At 41.2% G+C, this 19,423-nt stretch overlaps 2 protein-coding genes across 23 annotated transcripts in view; one reads left to right on the top strand and one right to left on the bottom strand.

Moving 5' to 3' along the window:
* cadm2a (cell adhesion molecule 2a) overlaps positions 1 to 19,423 on the top strand; it is a 755,249-nt gene that overhangs the window by 460,140 nt on the left and 275,686 nt on the right.
* Positions 1 to 19,423, bottom strand: part of LOC141376365 (C-type lectin domain family 4 member M) — a 30,717-nt gene that overhangs the window by 1,462 nt on the left and 9,832 nt on the right. The window contains exons 5-6 of one of the 2 annotated variants that reach the window (XM_087270665.1): positions 4,217 to 4,344; positions 4,001 to 4,107 (exon numbers count right to left, since the gene is read on the bottom strand). In XM_087270665.1, the coding sequence (XP_087126791.1) occupies positions 4,299 to 4,344 (46 nt within the window). In that variant the 3' untranslated portion in view covers positions 4,001 to 4,107; positions 4,217 to 4,298. Of the gene's footprint in view, positions 1 to 3,383; positions 4,108 to 4,216; positions 4,345 to 19,423 lie in introns of those variants that run through there. The other variant, XM_087270667.1, reaches the window with a different exon arrangement.

Here is a 19,423-nt window from a genome sequence, read left to right as displayed (position 1 = left end):
ACAGCTGGCGTCAATGAAAATCAGTCAAGTACATAAGACGCAGCTAGTGCAATGCTTGACATCCTTTTCGCTTTCAGAGCCCTTCACGAGCTTCTGAGAAAGTCATTGAGGGTTTTCCAACCTGTGTCTACAGAGAAAGATTGAGAAGCAGCTTCTCCTGGTCCAGAGTGTGTGGCAGACGCTCGAGCTGGGTTTTTCTCCCTTGCCTGGCGTTCTTTGGGTCCGGTCCTCCAAGAGCGGATTGTATATAGAAAAAAAGCTTTTCTAAAAGAGCAACACGGTTTTGCAGTGCATCTTTTTCAAGACGTCGCTTTGACCGTGCGTTTCTGGATGCGGTGGTTACTGTGCAAACCCAGGGAGGACGAGGAGCAGGTCTTGTTAATTGCGCCTCTCTGGCCCAACCAGACCTGGATTTAGAACTCTCCCTCCTCGCGACAACCCCCCTGGCGGATTTCTTGAGAGCGCACCTACTCTCTCAGGGACAGGGCATCATCAGGCACCCTCGCCCAGATCTGTGGAACCTCCATGTGTGGTCCATAGACGCAAGGAAGTCTACCAATGGCGGTGGTTAATACCTCACTCAACCACGGTTTAGGTAGGCTCGTGTCTTCCCTCCCCGCTAACCATCCTCTTATGTACCCCTCCCCCATTTCTGGGGCTGGGCCACAGGCTGTCACCAGGTCTCCTCTCCTTGGGTAGCAGGTGAACTCAGCAGCATCCTCCCTATCGGGACTGAACGCTTTCCCAACGCACTGTCGTATTAAAAACCCTTTACTGGGTTATTTTCGACTCTAAATGAGGGTTACTTTAGTAACCATAGCGTTACTTTTTATGGTAAGTAATGCGTTACATTACTTTTGAGTTGACTTTTTCTTACCTCCCTGAGGCTTGATCTCTTTCAGAACTTGCAGGCTATTTTTCTGTTTTTAAATAAAGGAGTTCTGCATTTAATGATTTAATGTATAACTTACACCTTCATTTATTTAAAAAATAATAATAAAAAAAACTATTTAAAAAAAGATTAGAACAATGTTAACTTCTGAGAACTTCCTGATGCTATGGATACTGTATATACAGATTAATCAAAGTTGAAAGCACTGTGTTTGATACTTTGTTGTTTTTGTCTTATTAGTTCAGTAAAATCCCTGTCCATTCAAATATGAGAGGAATATTGAGGATACTTCAAAAGAATGAGAATACTTCCATCACTGAAATGTAAGGCTCTGACGTCTTAGTTTCTGTCTGTTTCTGTCTGAGCTCATTCTCATTCATGACACTAATTTTAATCCAGCAAATAATTTTTTTTTAATTTAACCTTTAAATTTTTTTAATAATACAGTATTTATAAAAACATTATAAATGATAAGCACATAAATTTGTCAGGAATTGTCAGGAATTTGCAAATGCAAACAAACAAAGAAACAAAAAAAAAAAAAAACAATCATGAGTCATGATTTATGAATCATGACTTTATAAATCATGACTTTATTCAGAATCTCATCTATAGTGTGTATACAAGCATTTCAATATTTGTTTGCATGGTTCAAATAGCCAGTTTAGTTCTTAACATTAGTAAATCATCATTAATCAGGTTATTTGTAATAATAATTTCATGCATTTTAAAGTAATAATATAATATTAATAATAATATATAACAATATATATATATAATTAACATAGCAGTATTATAATAAATTATAACAGTTTTATTATAAAAATATAAACTCGACATGAAACAGAAGTTAGTCATTTTCCTATTGTGACATATGACCACTTTAAACTATTGTTTCTGAAATTATAAAAAAAAAATGTAGATGGTGCATGAATCTGTACTTTGGGAAGTGATTGCTGGAAGATAACGCTGCTAAAAATAAAATGGAAGTAGATTTGAATGCCAGTTTGTTGTGTTTATTGTTATTTTGGTGCATTTTGACAAAACAGGTTTCGTAAACAGATATACAGTATTTATTAAAATAATACTGTAGAAGCCAGACATATTTAGAAATTTAAAGATAATGCAATTAAATTCAAGCAAAATAATGCAAGAAAAATTAAATAAAAATACAACCTAAACATTTTCAACTAAGCTTTTCCATTTTTTGCTACTTTTGATTTTTCCTCTTTTTTAAATTTGTATTTAATATTTTTCTAAAACAGAAATTTGGATGTACTCGTTTTTGGACTTATTACTCGTTTTTGGATGTTATTTTGATAGATAAGATTCAGATTTGGCTTTAGTACTAATAAATTAATTGTATATGTACAAATATAATATTGTATAGCCTTCTAATAAAAATATGAATTTAAAAGATAGACTTGTGAGGGGTAAACTCATACATGCTTAGCACTGAACATTGGATCAGTGTAAAAGTCATATTTCTCAATCATGGAAATGTCCGTTTTATTTCACCTGCATATTTACTTTAGATTTTAACATGCAACATAGTTTGACAGAACATTATATATATATATATATATATATATATATATATATATATATATATATATATATATATATATATATATTAGTACTGTCAAAATTACTGCATTAACGCAAGCGATTAATTTGAAATAATTAACGCGTTAGAAAAATAAACGCAATTACTGCAGTTGCAGGTTGTTTTTCTTCCTGTTGTGGTCGACGTGTTCAACATGCAAAGAAATATGGATAAGATCCAGGAAGCACTTTTTGAAGGCAAGTTTTAGTCTAAAACAATTAATGTCAATTTTCTGTTGTGGTCAACGCGTGTTCAACATGCAAAGAATAAATGTACTCAGTGTTTCCCTCTTAAATGCAACTTTTGTAAAGCGTCTGCTTCATGTTGCTGAGTCTGAATCCTTTTAAAATATAGCCATACTTAAAAACGCTTAGATTAAGCAAATTTGATGAACGCGATCATACATGTTGAATCTAAAGGGAGTCGCTCCGGCTGTGCTGTCCTACACGAGTTGTGTGTGTGTGAGTGTGCGCGCGTTTCCTAGCAACAAGAACAAATGCCTAAACATCACCGATATCGCCGTCCGTGTGACCAAAGTTCCAGTAAAAATGAATCTTTGGTGTGACTCAACTCGTACCTGTGGGTGCCTTTAATATACCGCTTGATGCTTCTTACATCCTTGTCGCAACACCAGTGGCAACAAAATTAGGCATCAAAATACATATGCTAATTCAGTGATCCTGCTGGTGAGAGATTGTTCTCACTCTCAGCTCACACATTCAAAACAAAAGGGCCACATTGTCCACCGATAATGTCAACAGACTGGACTGTTTTAGCAACTGGCTGAATGTAAAAGAGGACTAAGCTAAATTGTTTCTACTTTATAATAGTACAATTGTTTGTATTCAATACTTTATTATTATTATTATTATTATTATTTATTTTGCAGTTTACTTCGAATCCAACATGGACATCTAATTTTTTTCTTTGTTGACATTGATTGCTTTGAAATTCATTTCTTCAAAATTCAAATTAACCTTGTTAAACCTTTAAATGTCACTTTAAGCTGTATAGAAGTGTCTTGAAAACGATCTAGTAAAATATTATTTACTGTCATCATGGCAAAGATAAAATAAATCAGTTATTAGAAATGAGTTATTATTATGTTTAGAAATGTGTTCATCCTGTGAAACAGAAATTGGGGAAAAAATTAAACAGTGTGGTGTATAATTCAGGGGGGGCTAATAATTCTGACTTCAACTGTATATGAAATAAAAGTTGATGTATTACTAAGAACTGAACATTTGACATACCTACAGGTATTCATAATGTACTATATAAAATTAGCCGCTTCGCAGACCCATTTTAAATTAATACTACATGGGTAATCAAACCATCCTGTTGGACCAACTGTAGCACAGTCTTCTTCTTGCAAATAGGTATTTGGTTCTCCCTTTGCCCAAAAGATGAACCAACAGATCAACATTAGATGTTCAGTGCTGCTTTTATGTGATATGATACTAATTTTAAAAACAATTCAAAATCAGGTAAAATTTTCTCACCCAAAGCACGTGTTGCTATCATCAACCCATTTCCATCTTCCTTCTACTTCTTGGTCAGACAGACCAATCCAGAAATACGAACCAGCAGAAATGTTCTTTAAAAAATTCTGAAAAGCCAGTTTAACAACAGTTATTAAACTGTCTTTCATTTCATTATAGCTTGAACACACACATACATTTTAGTTTTCTGTTAATTGAAGGGACGTTCTCACTCACTTGTTCCTGTAAGTTGTTCACAATCATCAGATCTGTTCCTCTGTCATTACAGTATTTTCTGCTGTCATTCCAGCTCTTCATCTCAGATGAAACTAAGTAAAAACTGGACTGATAGAAAATCCATCCATCTGTAAACAAACAGTTCAGGTATTTTTATTGTTCATTAATTCATTCATTTTCTTGTCGGCTTAGTCCCTTTATTAATCCGGAGTCGCCACAGCGGAATGAACCGCCAACTTATCTAGCATGTTTTTATGCAGCGGATGCCCTTCCAGCTGCAGCCCATCTCTGGGAAACACCCACATACACATCCACACACACACTCATACACTACGGACAATTTAGTTTACCCAATTCACCTGTACCGCATGTCTTTGGACTGTGGGGGAAACCGGAGCACCAGGAGGAAACCCACACGATCGCAGGGAGAACATGCAAACTCCACACAGAAACGCCAACTAAGCCGAGGCTCGACCCAGCGACCTTCTTGCTGTGAGGCGACAGCACTACCTACTGCGCCACTGCCTTGCCATTTTTATTATGTATAAAATTATTTCAGCCTCCTAAACTATAATTTTTTTTTTATCCAGGTGTGCCTTAAATAGGGAAGCCAAAACATGTTTATTGCCCCCTGGTAGTCATAATCTCACCAGATCCAACATGTTAGTTCTTAAAATTGATGTTTGACATTTACTTGTATACTCAAATGTTGTATAAATTGACTTGTTATTGTGTCAATGTGTTTACATTGTTCATGCTTCAAAAATCATGCGTTCACTCGAATTGCACCTGTCACATAGACAGTGTTGGCGATCGAGGGTTACGTAATAATATTACTTTTATTACTTTTTAAGTAACAAAATGCTTTAGTTACTTAAAAAATGTAATGTGAGTTACTTTTTAAAAGTCAAGAAATATTTTGGGGATTCTGCCTGGATTTTGCCTTCCCAAAATCAAAAGCTTCCCAAATCCACATGCAGAGGTGTAAATGCAAATGTTTGGAATTATTTTAAACCCTTTATTTTCATAAAACACTGTTGAAAGTGATTAAGATAATTGTATATGATGTCTGCGTTATAAACCCGTCCATAAATTTGTAAACTCAAATTTAAAAATGTTCCCTTTAGGTTCTGTGTGGTCTACATTGCTGTAATTAATTTAGGTGGTACCTTCAAATGTCAGTAATTATAGGAAAAAAAAACAATGTATCTATCATAATCTATGCATAAGTTATTCTATTCTAACTGATGAGAGAACGAGATCATTTATGGGAGTATTGAGCCAGTACAGACATATAAAATTTATAGAATGCAGAAGTAAATGACATCACAGACTCAGTCTGGGTATATGCAGCGTTTAGGAGGCTAATTAATTAGCTTTAAAAATAAATTGTTGCATAACTAGCATAACTTTTGCATAACATAACATTTAGCAGCACAGGCTCATTCTGAAAAGTAGCCCTGTAAGCATTTCTGTAGATAGCGAATTATGTAGCCAAAAGTACGTATGGCTGCATTTCATTTTTTTAATTTTCAAAATGAACAGTGTTGGGAAGGTTACTTTGTAAATGTAATAGATTACAGATTACAAATTACTCTATTTAAAATGTAACAAGTTGCAGTAATTTTTGATTACTTTATAAAAGTAAAGTAACTAATTACATCTGATTACTTTTTGATTACTTTTAATTGCTAACAGTTATTATCAACTAAATCATTTTCAAGCATAAATACCAAGTAGGTGTGAGCTTACAGTAGCTCTAACTACTGTTAGAATCTCAAAATCTTTCATCACTTTAATTAAGATTATATTAATTTAATTGTAAAGTACAGCCACCACACAACCAGACCTTATCACAAAAAAGTGTTTACTGTTGTTGTTACAAAACCAAGATGTTAGCTAGTTGTGCAGGTGATTTTTGTGGCATTTACAATAAAAAATACATCCAAGCTATTTTTGCAATTTTCATTTTTAAATCGAAGCTATTTAAATACAAGTTAATAAAATCTTAGTGACCAATAAAACAATGTAGTGGCCAATGAAACATATGAGGCAGAACTGTTCATTTCCATTATTTAGTGTAAATAATATGCTGTACCAAACAGAAATAAATTATAGCACATAACAGCAAAAACAAAAAAAAAACATCAAATAAAACCAGGTGCTACACATTTAAAACACTATTGATCTGTGATCGGTAAATGAAGCTTGTGTGTGGATTACTGTGCTACTTCACTAATAAAATAGCTTTGCTACTGTGAAAAGCTATTTAATTTTTAAAGTAAATCAAATTCAATGACAAAGCAATTTTTGCAAAAGAATTGTCATTATCCCTTCAATAAAAGCACAACACCCTTACCTGACACTGTACATCTGACTGACCCTGCTCTGCCTGTTCCTTAATCATTTATTTCTCCTTCTCCTGTGATTGATATTGTGACATTATTATTTTCATAAAACTCATTCTTAAAGCCAAATTGCCTTAATATATGAACTTTTTGTACTTGTGCGTTTAGTGCACTGAAAAATGATATTATGTCCATTTTCTCTGTCATTTTATCATCGAGGTAAAGTTGGTTTTATATTCGCACATTCAGTCTTTCTCATTTATAATATAGTTTCAGAAAAGTATTCATTGTAAATGGTAAAATCATATTAGCAGCCAACAACCATCAAAGTACAGCATAGGTCACAGTTTGTGAAGTGTATGCAATTTATGTATATTGTGTAGGTTTATGTATATATGTACAGTGTGCATGCAAGGACTATTGTGTGTGATTGTGTAGATATATGCATGCGTGTACATGTATGTTTTTATCTGAGTATATATTTGTTGTTTATTTTGCTTTATTTGTCTAAAAAAAAAATTATTTGGTTTATTTTACAATGCTTGTTTGTTGTTTGTGAAGCGCTTTGAGTTGCATGCATATAGGGAAGTGCTACACAAATAAAATGTATTGTTATTATTCATATTATTATGAATACATGGGATTTCAGTCCGAATATTCAAAGTACCATAGTAAACAATGTATGGAGCTGTCACTGAACGAATGTGTGAATATAAAACCAACTTTACCTCAATCATTTTATCTAGTCTACGACACAGCAAGGCAAGTTTATCTATACTGTAGCACATTTTATACACAATGCTAATTCAAAGTGCTTTACATAAAGAATGTAAAACTATCATAAAAATAATCACACAATAAAAACAAGGACATTTTATATTTCAAATTAATTGAGTCACTTAAGAATAGAACTGAAATTAATTTAAATAAAAAATACAGTGGGGCAAGATTGGACGTAGCACAGTGCTCATTGAGCAAATACACAGCTAAACAATATGCTAATTGTGGCCGCTAATGTTAAGTTAACATTATGCCAAATCGTCACAAATGAAACAATGCATTGAAAACGGCTTAGGAGTCTTACGGGACAATGCACTTTTCAAGAAGCTAATGTAAACAAGCATACGTAAACTACCAGATACAGGTAAAGTTGGTTTTGCATGAGGGTATCGGGGTTTAGTGAGCGACGTATCTGAGTAGGGGCGTGTGCGCGCGAGACGTATCTGAAGAGCTAGGAGGGATGCGAAGGAGAGGGGTGCGCAAGGACCGGGCGGGAGATGCGAGATTATCATTCATTTGCGGGCATGCGGGAGTTTCTATGCATTTGAGGAATAGTCCCTCCAACTTCCGGGAGACTTAGGATGTCTGAAATAGGGGGTGTGTCACTGAACGAATGTGTGAATATAAAGCCAACTTTACCTCTATAACTACATGAGTATTTTTTACCACTAATACAGCAGATAACAGTTACACCGATAATCAGCATTTTTTTGGCAGCTAATTTATGAATAAGTCTGCATTAACTACATTGAAGAGAATCGCTTAATTTAAAGTGAATAAAATACTTACTGAAGTTTAAAATGAACACAGCCGCAGACTTCTGTTTGGCTGTGTGTGTGTGTGTGTGTGTGTGTGTGTGTGTTGTGAGATGAGCCAGCAGGCAGGGGGCCAAACCACTGTGTAGGGGGGGAAACTGTTTCTAAATGCATTTAAAATGACAAATGCGGGTTTTTTTATTTAGACAATTATTTTAGGTATACATACATATATTGTTCACAATAGAGAGTGCAGGGTTTTTTTATATATATGTTTTTTGGTGGAGAGACAACCCTCGGATGGTAAAGGACATGTTCCCCTCGGGATTTACGCCCGTGGGTGCGCCGCAAATCAAAAGCATCCGAATAGCTGCGCTTTAATAGCTTTGGCAGAAGGCATGGTGCATATCAAAAACAGGCATAGAAATAGATTAATATTATTCAGCATATCCCAGAATTTTAAAGAAAATTTATAGATGTAACCCCATTTTTAATCTTTAACATTTTCAAAAGTAACTGTAATTTAATTACACATTTTTCTCAGTAACTGTAACGAATTACTGTTACTTTTATTTTGTAATTAAATTACGTAACGCCGTTACATGTAACTAGTTACTCCCCAACACTGAAAATGAACGATATGGGGTTGTGTGGCACTGTTCCCTCTTGGGCTTAACTTGAGACGCAGAGAGGAGATGACCACGATGACCTGCTTCGAGTTTGTCGAAGATAGATTACAAAAAGCGGGTAAGACAAAAAAAGAAGCCAAAAAAATAAATAAATAAACAGGTAAATAACAGGGTAAGAATGTGGTAAAATCGGAAAGCATGGTAAAAATCAGGTGAGGGCTTTTCTTTTTCTGGATTGCTTTTGAAAATTGTTAGTTGGGTTTAGGGAATACATTACAATTGTGTTGGACAGTGTAGGACAGTTGATCAGTCAGTCAGTCATTCAAACAGTCAGTCGACAGCGGCCTCTGGTGAATTTACACGAGAACAGCAGGTGCGAATGGCACCCACGAGAGAAATTTGAGGCCTCAAAAAGCATACACAGCAGCCTCTGGCGGATTCACGAAAACAAAAACTGCAAAAAAACACAGCTCCTGGGACGTATTTGGTGCTCTCTAGAACTGTACATAGAGGTATGTTTTCAAAATGAGCCTGAGTTGCTAATAATACAAAAAGTACAAAAGAAGCAAGCGCATTGCTTTAAGCTTTTACTAATCTCTATATACAACACATACAGCTCTGGGATCAGGAATTTCTTAGAAGATAACATTTTTTTAATTTATTTTTTTTGTTTGTTTATAATTGTTTTAAAATGAAGGTTAGTGTGTTATTAATTGCAGAACACCTCTATTAAAAAAAGAAAGAACATTAACCCTGAAATTTCTGAAAGACATCAAGCCAAAACAGCTTAAAAAACTCAAAAGTAACGTAATACATTACTTATTCAATAAAAAGCACTGCAAGTGCTAGTTAATTTTTGGCAAGTAGCTCAATAGTGTAATGCATTACTTTCAAGAGTAACTTTCACCAGCACTGAACACAGATGTTAATGAATAACACAATCATATTGCCCTAATAATATTTAAAAAAAAGATGAAACTTACCCATTTCACTAAGATTCTTCTGAAGATTATTTTTCTCCAATTTTAGCTGATCCCTCTCTCTAGTCAGATTCTCATTCATTGATATCAGTTGTTGTCTGTCTAGAGTGAACATCACACTCAGCACCGTGACAGCAGCCAGCAGAAGAAAACACAGCAGCACCAAACACACTGTGGCTGCTCTGTACCTTCTCATCTTACCACAATCACTTTCTGAAGATGAACAAGCATGATGATATATTCTTAATCATTCACCAAAGCACACTTCAGCTGTAAACTTAGCAAACCTTTATTGCAAGTCATTATTGATTACATTTATGTTGTGTGATGAAATGTATACATGAATTATACCTGTGAGCTCAGATGTCTGGTTCCCCTTCGGTTGGGGAACTTCAGTGCCATAGAGTGGATTAATTGAAATCCACAAAATGGGAGGATTCGGATCAGAAGCCGCTTGTCTGGAGAGTATTGAACAGGCCAATGATTGAATTTAATTGGCAGCGTAAGCTTGCACAGGTGTGCGGCATAGGCAATTATCCTAGCATATAAGCGCACCTGAAGCCAGCAGACGCTATCCTTTTCGCTTCAGATCCTTTCTGAGTAAGTTGATGAGGGTTCCTCTTGCTGTTCAGCACTTCAGAGCGAACGAGTGTGTCTCCCGGTCCAGAGTGGGTCTTTGCGGTGGCAGACGGTCGAGCTGGGTTTCTCCCTTGCCTGCGGTTCTTTAGGTCCGGTCCTCCAGAGCGGTGCGTATTGTTGCAAACTTTCCTAAAAGAGCAACACAGTCGTGCAGCACGTCCTTTTCAGGATGCCGCTCCGACTGTGCGTTTCTGGATGCGGGGGTTTCCTGGCTCCGGATGATGGACACGATCACGGCATTGCATGTTTGGGGGTCCAGCATGTTAATGCGGTGCTCGCGGGCGGTTCATGTCGTCATTGCGATGCCATGACCGTTGCACAGCTAAGATCGCGGCTAACTTTCGCAAGAGAGCGAGCCACCCCAGTTGCCTCCTGTTCTAAAAAAGCAGCGGGCGCTCAGGCAGATCTGAGGGTTCCAGCGGGAGATAATCCGCCGCCCACGGGCTCGCGGACCTCTCGCTCCTCACGGCGCTCCATCCAAGCTTCGGGTAGTGGGAGTGATCCGTCTAACCAGATGGTAGCTCTCACACTCGCTGACACCGGAGATCAGATGTCCTCCGCGGCATCGGAGGGTGGGCTTTCACTGTCCGACGAAGATCCGGACCCGCTCGCCCCCTCCGGGCAGGTGAGCGCTGTCAAATCGGATCCTGAAGCAGACATGTTAGCCGTGCTTTCCCGGGCTGCTTCGGCCGTGGGGTTGGAGATGGTTTATCCCCCAGCTCCGCGGCCGGACCGACTAGATGGGTGCTACGTAGAGGATCAGAAGGCGAAGCCTTCGAAGTCTCTCGTCCCTTTCTTCCCGGAAGTGCACAGTAGGCTCACGCAGTCTTGGAGGGCACCTTTCTCTGCCCGCGCTGCGTGTACCTCCGCCCTCACCGCCCTTGACGGCGGAGCTGCCAGGGGGTATGAGGCGATCCCGTCAGTGGAGCGCGCTATCGCGGTCAATCTTTGTCCGCGCGGCGCCTCTACGTGGCGGGGTTTGCCCCGCCTCCCGTCCAAAGCCTGTAGGTTGTCTGCCTCCCTCGGAGCCAGAGCTTATAAGGCTGCGGGCCAGGCTGCTTCTGCTTTGCACGCGATGGCCACCTACCAGCGCTACCAAGCGCAGGCGCTGGCCGAGCTGCACGAGGGCGGGTCCAACCCAAGCTTATTACATGAGCTGCGCACCGCGACCGACTATGCTCTTCGGACTACTAAGTCCGCCGCGTGTGCGCTGGGGAGGACGATGTCCACACTTGTGATTCAGGAACGCCACCTCTGGCTAAACCTGGCCGATATGCGCGATGTTGACAAAGTTCGCTTTCTTGACTCGCCCATATCCCAGGCTGGCCTGTTCGGCGACACCGTCGGTGAATTCACCCAGGAATTCAAGGCGGTGAAAGAGCAGTCAGATGCGATGGGCAATGTCATCTATCGGCGTGGCCGTAAGCCCGCTCCGCCCGCCGAGCCATCCACCTCCGCTGTTCCTCGCCGAGGGCGCCCGCCAACGAGTGCTGCCCCGCACCCGCCTGCGCCTCCGGCCAAGCGGGCGCGGCGTACACTTCGAAAGCAGGCAGCCCCTCCTGCCCAGGGCGCCGTTAAGTCCGGTAAATGGACCGCGAAGCGTCCCTGAGACAGGCCATCCGGAGAAGAGGAAACTTGCTCTTTCCCCGCTGGAGGGCGGGGCCCCGATAACAACGGTACTTTTCAGTGCCACCAAAACATCAGTAAAAGAGCACTTTTTCCCTTCCCCGGATGTGACTGCACGAGTTCTGCCAGTCCGGGACGCGCTGCCTTCCGGCTCGCAGACTCTACGTGCTTCGCCAGTGGCTCACGATCGCTGGGGGGTCGGTCTCCCTTCCCTCAGCCCTCCAGCCCCCTCTCCGGAGTCAGGGTGCGGAGCCAGAGCGAATCGCTCTCCTCCAGCTCTTCCGCGGGACCCTCGTGCTTCTAAGATCAGCACACCCACTCCGCGCTGCCTCGCCGCTGGTACGTCAGCAATTGTAGCGATGACTCCATTAGCGAGGGCTCTGCCTGCCTGGTTAGCGCGGGCCAGCCCCTCGCGGTGGCTCATACGCACAATCAGACTCGGTTACACGATTCAGTTTGCGAAACGGCCCCCCAAGTTTACGGGCGTGTATTTCTCCAGGGTCAACCCCCTGTCCGCCCCTGTCTTGCGAGAGGAGATTGCTGCCCTCCTGGCGAAGGGTGCAATCGAGCCGGTTCCTCCAGCCGAGATGGAGAGTGGGTTTTACAGCCCATACTTCATCATACCCAAAAAGAGCGGTGGGTCACGGCCAATCCTAGATCTGCGCGTTTTGAACCGCTGTCTGCACAGGCTGCCGTTCAGAATGCTCACGCAGAGGCGCATTCTCCAATGCGTTCGTCCTCAGGATTGGTTTGCAGCCATAGACCTGAAGGACGCGTATTTCCATGTCTCCATTCTTCCACGCCACCGCCAATTTCTGCGGTTTGCGTTCGAGGGTCGAGCGTGGCAGTACAAGGTCCTCCCCTTCGGGCTCTCTCTGTCTCTGCGGGTCTTCACCAAACTCGCAGAGGGTGCCCTAGCGCCCCTTCGGCTCGCGGGCATCCGCATACTCAATTATCTCGACGACTGGCTGATTTTAGCTCACTCGCGGGAGCAATTGATTGTGCACAGGGACAAGGTGCTTCGGCATCTCCGCCTACTGGGGCTTCAGGTCAACCGAGAAAAGAGCAAACTCGCCCCCGTGCAGAGGATTTCTTTTCTCGGGATGGAGCTGGACTCGATCACCATGGTAGCGCACCTCTCCGTGGAACGCGCTCGCCTGTTGCTGAACTGTCTGAGGGAGCTCGACAGCAAACTAGTGGTCCCACTGAAATTCTTTCAGAGGCTCCTGGGGCATATGGCATCCGCAGCCGCCATCACGCCGATCGGGTTGCTCCATATGAGACCACTTCAGCACTGGCTTCACGATCGGGTCCCCAGACGCGCATGGCACACGGGCACACACCGGGTCTCGGTTACTGCGCTGTGTCGCCGCGCCCTCAGCCCTTGGAACGACCCCTTGTTCCTACAGGCCGGTGTGCCTCTAGGACAGGCGTCCAGCCATGTTGTTGTTTCAACAGATGCTTTCAACACGGGTTGGGGGGCCGTGTGTCGCGGGCATGCGGCTGCGGGCCTGTGGAAGGGTGCCCAGTTGCATTGGCATATCAATCGCCTAGAGCTGTTGGCAGTGTTCCTCGCTCTCCACCGCTTTTTACCGGTGCTGGAGCGGCAACACGTGCTGGTCAGGACGTACAGTATGGCGGCGGCGGCGTATATCAACCGCATGGGGGGTATGCGCTCTCGCCGTATGTCTCAGCTCGCCCGCCGTCTGCTCCTCTGGAGTCACCCGCGGCTGAAATCGCTGCGTGCCATTCACGTTCCAGGCACGCTCAATCGTGCAGCCGATGCGCTCTCACGACAGCTGTTATGCCCTGGAGAATGGAGACTCCACCCCGAGTCTGTTCAGCTGATATGGGCGCGATTCGGGGAGGCCCAGATCGATCTGTTTGCTTCCTCCGAGAACGCTCATGGCCAGTTGTTTTTTTCCCTGACCGAGGGCTCTCTCGGCACTCGTTCTCACGAGTTTGCGATCCGATCCCTTTGAGCCACTCGAATCAGTATCTCTAAGATTTCTGTCCCTGAAGACCTCTGCTGGTTGCGTTGGCCTCCATCAAGAGGGTCGGGGACCTGGAGGCATTTTCGGTCAGTGACTCGTGCCTGGAATTTGGGCCGGATTACACTCACGTCATCCTGAGACCCCGCCCCGGTTATGTGCCCAAGGTTCCTACCACCCCCTTTAGAGATCAGGTAGTGAACCTGCAAGCGCTGCCCCCGGAGGAGGCAGACCCAGCCCTTTCTTTACTTTGTCCAGTTCGCGCTCTGCGCATTTATGTGGACCGTACTTAGAATTGTCGATCATCTGAGCAGCTCTGCAGGGAAGTGCCGTATCGAAACAAAGATTATCCCACTGGATTGTGGATGCCATTTCACTCGCTTATTCGAGTCGAGGTCAGCCGTGTCCCCCGGGAGTACGTGCACACTCCACTCGGAGCGTTGCATCCTCTTGGGCGCGTGCACGCGGCGCCTCTCTAACAGACATCTGTAGAGCTGCGGGCTGGGCGACACCCAACACATTTGCAAGGTTTTACAATCTGCGAGTGGAGCCGGTTTCCTCAAGGGTATTAGGTAACCCTTTGGTGATTGAGGAAACAACTCGGTAGGGTGTTGAAACATGCTTGCTGCGCCATTCTCCCTAACACGGAGGTACGTGCGCCTTTTTATCTGTCAGTAAAGTTCCCCGTCAGGTGAGCCCTGCAGATTCCTCCGTGGCCCCCAGCACTGACTCAGCGGAGGAGTCACTTGCTGGCCCACTACGTTGTAGGTCTGCCCGCTGGTCAGCCCGCGTTTTGGGTATAGGTGCCTGCTATGCGTGATCCCCACTAGGCGATCCCATATGCTTATTTCGCCACGGTTAAGTCCCCCCCCTGGGCGGACCCGTGTCTTCCCTCTCCGCTAACCACTCTTTTGCTATGCGTACTCCCCCTTTTTTAGGGCTAGTCCATATGTAAATTCTGCCATCTATCCCCCCCTTGGGTAACGGATGGCCTCCGCAGCGTCCTCCCTATCGGGATTGCACGCTTCCCAACGTACTGTCGTATTTCCTAGAATTATCTAGATGCTCACGACTTCCCAAAAAATATATCTAAATCCGTAAAACTTCTGTTGAAGTAGGATAAATTAGGGCCAGGGACACGTTGGAGGACCGCGCCTCCCATGATGTGGGTGCGTCACGCTTGCTTGACTATCCCCTCATCGGGGGCGTTGGTAAGGTGCAGTCATTATGGCGCTTTCCATACTTCTCCCATTTCGTGAATTTCAATCAATCCACTCTATGGCACTGAAGTTCCCCAACCGAAGGGGAACGTTCGAGGTTACAGAAGTAACCCTTCGTTCCCCGAGGAGGGGAACGGAAGTGCCATACTCCATCTCCATAGTGACTGTCCCTTAGCTGTTTGAAAGTCTCTTCAGCTTAAAAGGATAGCGTCTGCTGGCTTCAGGTGCGCTTATATGCTGGGATAATTGCCTATGCCGCACACCTGCGCAAGCTTACGCTGCCAATTAATTTCATTCATTGGCCCGTTCAATACTCTTTCAGACAAGCGGCTTCTGATCCGAATCCTCCCATTTCGTGGATTTCAATCAATCCACTCTATGGCACTTCCGTTCCCCTCCTTGGGGAACGAAGGGTTACTTCTGTAACCTCGAACGATCTCCATAGTGTTTCTAGCAGTGATCTCATTCCTTGTAATATCTTCCACTTTGTTTTCATAAATACTAGAAATGCTTTCCCTATTTTCTCTGCTCATTTTTAAGTTTTATTTATTTATTTTGTTTTCTATATTTTTGGTAGACGTTCTGGCAGTTTTGATATCAATGCTGGTGTCTCTTCTGGTGTATCTTCTGAAATGGACAGTGATGTGATTCTTTCCTGTGTTTTTTTTTTTTTTTTCGGCAAATAATTATGCAAAAAAGAAGCTGTTCATTGGAAATGTTAATTTTGCATGAACTGTTTACGTAACTCAACACGGAAGTTTTTTAACTATAACAAAGTGTACAATGTGTAGCTTCGAAATGTTCTCCATGATCAAGGTGAATGTCTTTTTTCCGGTTTCTGCTATAGCATCTTCTTGTATTAAACTAAATGGTCTGCAGTCTTCTAGAGTGCACAGAGGTTGAGCTACACACTTTCCAAAAAATAAAAAGGTTTTAGATTAAAAAATAAAAAATGCCTACTGACTTAGTTTTGCTTATAGCTATAAGTTTACAACATTATTTCTTAGACCACTATACATATTATACCATTTGAAAGCTTAACATCTCTTTCTTTTTGCAGATATTAGGGGTGTAATGGATCACAGTTGACCTGGTTTGGCATTTACATGACCTTTGGATAAATAAGATTTTTTTTTTTACTTGTACATTAACCTTAAATTTGTAACAGTTGCAGAGAGATTGCCTCCCATGCCATGCCAAATTGCATTTATGAACTCATTTCAGTTTTTTTTTTTTACCAACCCATAGTCATTCTAAAAAGCATACCTCTAAATACATTTTCATACATCTATCAGAGGCTGCTGTGTACGCTTTTTGATATCTCAAATTTCTCTCGCGAGTGCGATCTCGCGAGTTGCTGTTCTCACTTAAATCCACCAAAGGCTGCTGTTGACTGACTGTTTGGCTGAGTGACTGAATGACTGACTGATTGACTGATTCACCCTCCTCCTTCCATAAACCCAACCTGTTGAATTTTCAAAAGCACATATTGACCCACTTACCCATTTCCCTAAATCCAACTGACATTTTTAAAAAGCAATCCAGAAAAAGAAAAGCCCTCATCTGATTTTTTGATCTGACATCCTCACCCTGTTATTTACTGATTCATTTTATTTTTTGGATTTATTATTGCCTTACCCACGCTTTCCAGAACCGTTCTTTACCAGACTCGAACCCCGTTGCCGTGGTCAACTCTTCTCTGTGTCTTAAATTTACCGACGTACATGGCGAACTAACTGGACTAATTGGTAACAGTGCAAAAGCTGTCTATAAGAAGGTAAGCGGTCAGCTGGTCAGCTGGGTGTTTCCCAGTGATAGGTTGCAGCTGGAAGGGCATCCGCTGCGGAAAATATATGCTGGATAAGTTGGCGGTTCATTTTGCTGTGGTGACTCTTGATTAATAAAGGAATTAAGCTAAAAAGAAAATGAATGAATGAATGAATGAATGAATGAATGAATGAATGAATGAATGAATGAATGGATGTGTATAAAGTTTTATAACCATTTCAAGGTTTTTTTAAATCAAACTTTGATGCCTCACTTGCTTTTGTTTATACCTCGGACAGTTCTACCTATTAAAGTAAAATATCAATGACAAGAGAAAATTAATTTACATTTAATTATTATTATGGCAAGAATAAAAGGAAAAAAAAAGTTATATATTTATTTTGCCCACTCAACGATTCACACATTACTGTCTGGCCAGTTTCTGTCCTCTGCTTAAACTAAAAAACTAAAAAAGAATAATGTTCCAACAATCTTGCCCATTATCACCAATAAAGCCTAGAAATTGGGCATCAGTATAGTGTAAACTGATAGGTTCAAATATTCCTTTCCATTTATCAAAGACATAATGTGCTACTTAATTTTAGTTTATAGCTGTTACATTGTTTTAGCTTCAAAATTATACATCAGTGTAAAACCTATAAATGGTGGAAAAACATATTCTGTAATATTAAAACCAAATGGGTCTCCACTTTTTTGTTTTGACAAACTTAACCCTCAGGTTTTTTTCAAGCTTTTTAGGAAAATACTTTCCTCCTTTCCATGGCTGTTTCAATTTCTAGCCAAGAATTATTGATCATCTGGTTATCTCTATGATGATCACGCATGTTCGGATTGTTAAGATGTCTGTACAGTCATACTGTTTCAGACAAAATCTCTTCAAAGTGTTTCATATTCAACTCAAATCAAATGCTGCACCACGCGAACTATTCACCCAAAATCATGTCACGCACACCCAAAGCGAACCTCCACTAACACAGCGATGACGTCACATTCGCTACATGCATTGGGTGGCTAATGCATGTTGGTCTCATTTGTAGTTTTAACACCGTAAATTACATTAGGACTAGTGAAATAAAGAACTAAAACACCACGAAAAACCAAGCAACAGCAACAAAAAAATATTTAATTGAGCTTTAGATGTAACGTCACATGAACATCGGAAAAATAAGACCTGTGCAAAAATATTTAGGACCTAGAATAGCGAATTTAAGACTTTTTTAAGGCCCAAAATTTACATTTAAAAATTTTTGACGGTTTAAGACACAGCAGCAAACCTGTGTAAGCCAGATGTCACAGCAGAGGGCAGGTTTCATCCAGTTATTTTATGCGCTTTTTGGATATGCACACAAAAACGATTGATGTAAATTTCATGATGCGCATATATTTTAAAAATGTGTGTGAATGGACAAACCAGCAGGCTGAGCATATTGTAAAATATCTGAAGTGTTGTTTTGGTCATTCTAAAACGCCCTAACCATATCAGTATTAATGTTAAGATATTATTAATTACCTCCAGAATTTTCAAAAGCATCTGCAGGTGTTACAATTGGCTTCTGAGGTGCAAGTCATTTATTAAATGAAGATAATACAAATACGGAGCTTCTCCTACTGGAGCAAATTCTGCTTTTACTTTTTGCTTTTACTTGTTGCCAGTTAATCAGAAAGTGGCGATTTTGTTCTCTTTGACTAGTTGGATGGAAACGCTGCTTTATTTGCATGTCTTTTATGCGATATTCCAGTTTTGGGCATACATTTAATTAGCATTTTTAGATGATAACAAAGCTATTCACTCTACATCAGCACAGCTGTCCACTTTTATCCCTGTGTACCTGTAGGTGAACAGCTCCTCCGGGTCATCTTCTGCTATTTCTTTGTCATTTCTGTGTTCTTCAGGTTCATTATTGCTGCTTTGAATCTCCATATGTCAAACACTAACTTTGTGACTGTATGAAAATGGTTAGCAGACGTAAATCTGCAGTAGCCTGAACTTGTTTTTTGGTTCAAATAATGTACCAGGCATTTCAATGGACTGTTTAGATGAGATTTTTTTATTGTCTACCGAAGTCAGTGGTTGAAATATTAATTTAATTACAGTACTCTGTAACGAATTTTGATTAAAAAAGTAAGTAAATTACGCAGCTTAATTTGTATTCAAGTACAAGTACAATTACTGACGTAAAATTATACTCGTGACAGTACAAAAACCCCAAAAATGTACTTAATTACAGTAACGCGAGTAGTTGTAATTCATTACCTCCACCACTGCCTTTCAGTTAGTTGCAAAGTTACAACCAATGAAATAACAGAGAAGCACTGCCAAGACAGTTGATAGTTCAGATATAATCACTGATGCTTATGGTAAGGATTACAATCACTGTACAGTATATGCAACTTGACACTTAAAATGAAAGTTGCAGCCATTACACTAATTATCCAGTTGGTTATAATAGT

The sequence above is a fragment of the Danio rerio genome, chromosome 10, assembly GCF_052040795.2.
Source record: "Danio rerio strain M-AB ecotype USA chromosome 10, GRCz13ab, whole genome shotgun sequence".
Lineage (NCBI taxonomy): Eukaryota > Metazoa > Chordata > Actinopteri > Cypriniformes > Danionidae > Danio > Danio rerio.
Note: the sequence above shows the minus strand (reverse complement) of the source record. Positions and strands in the feature narration are given on the sequence as shown.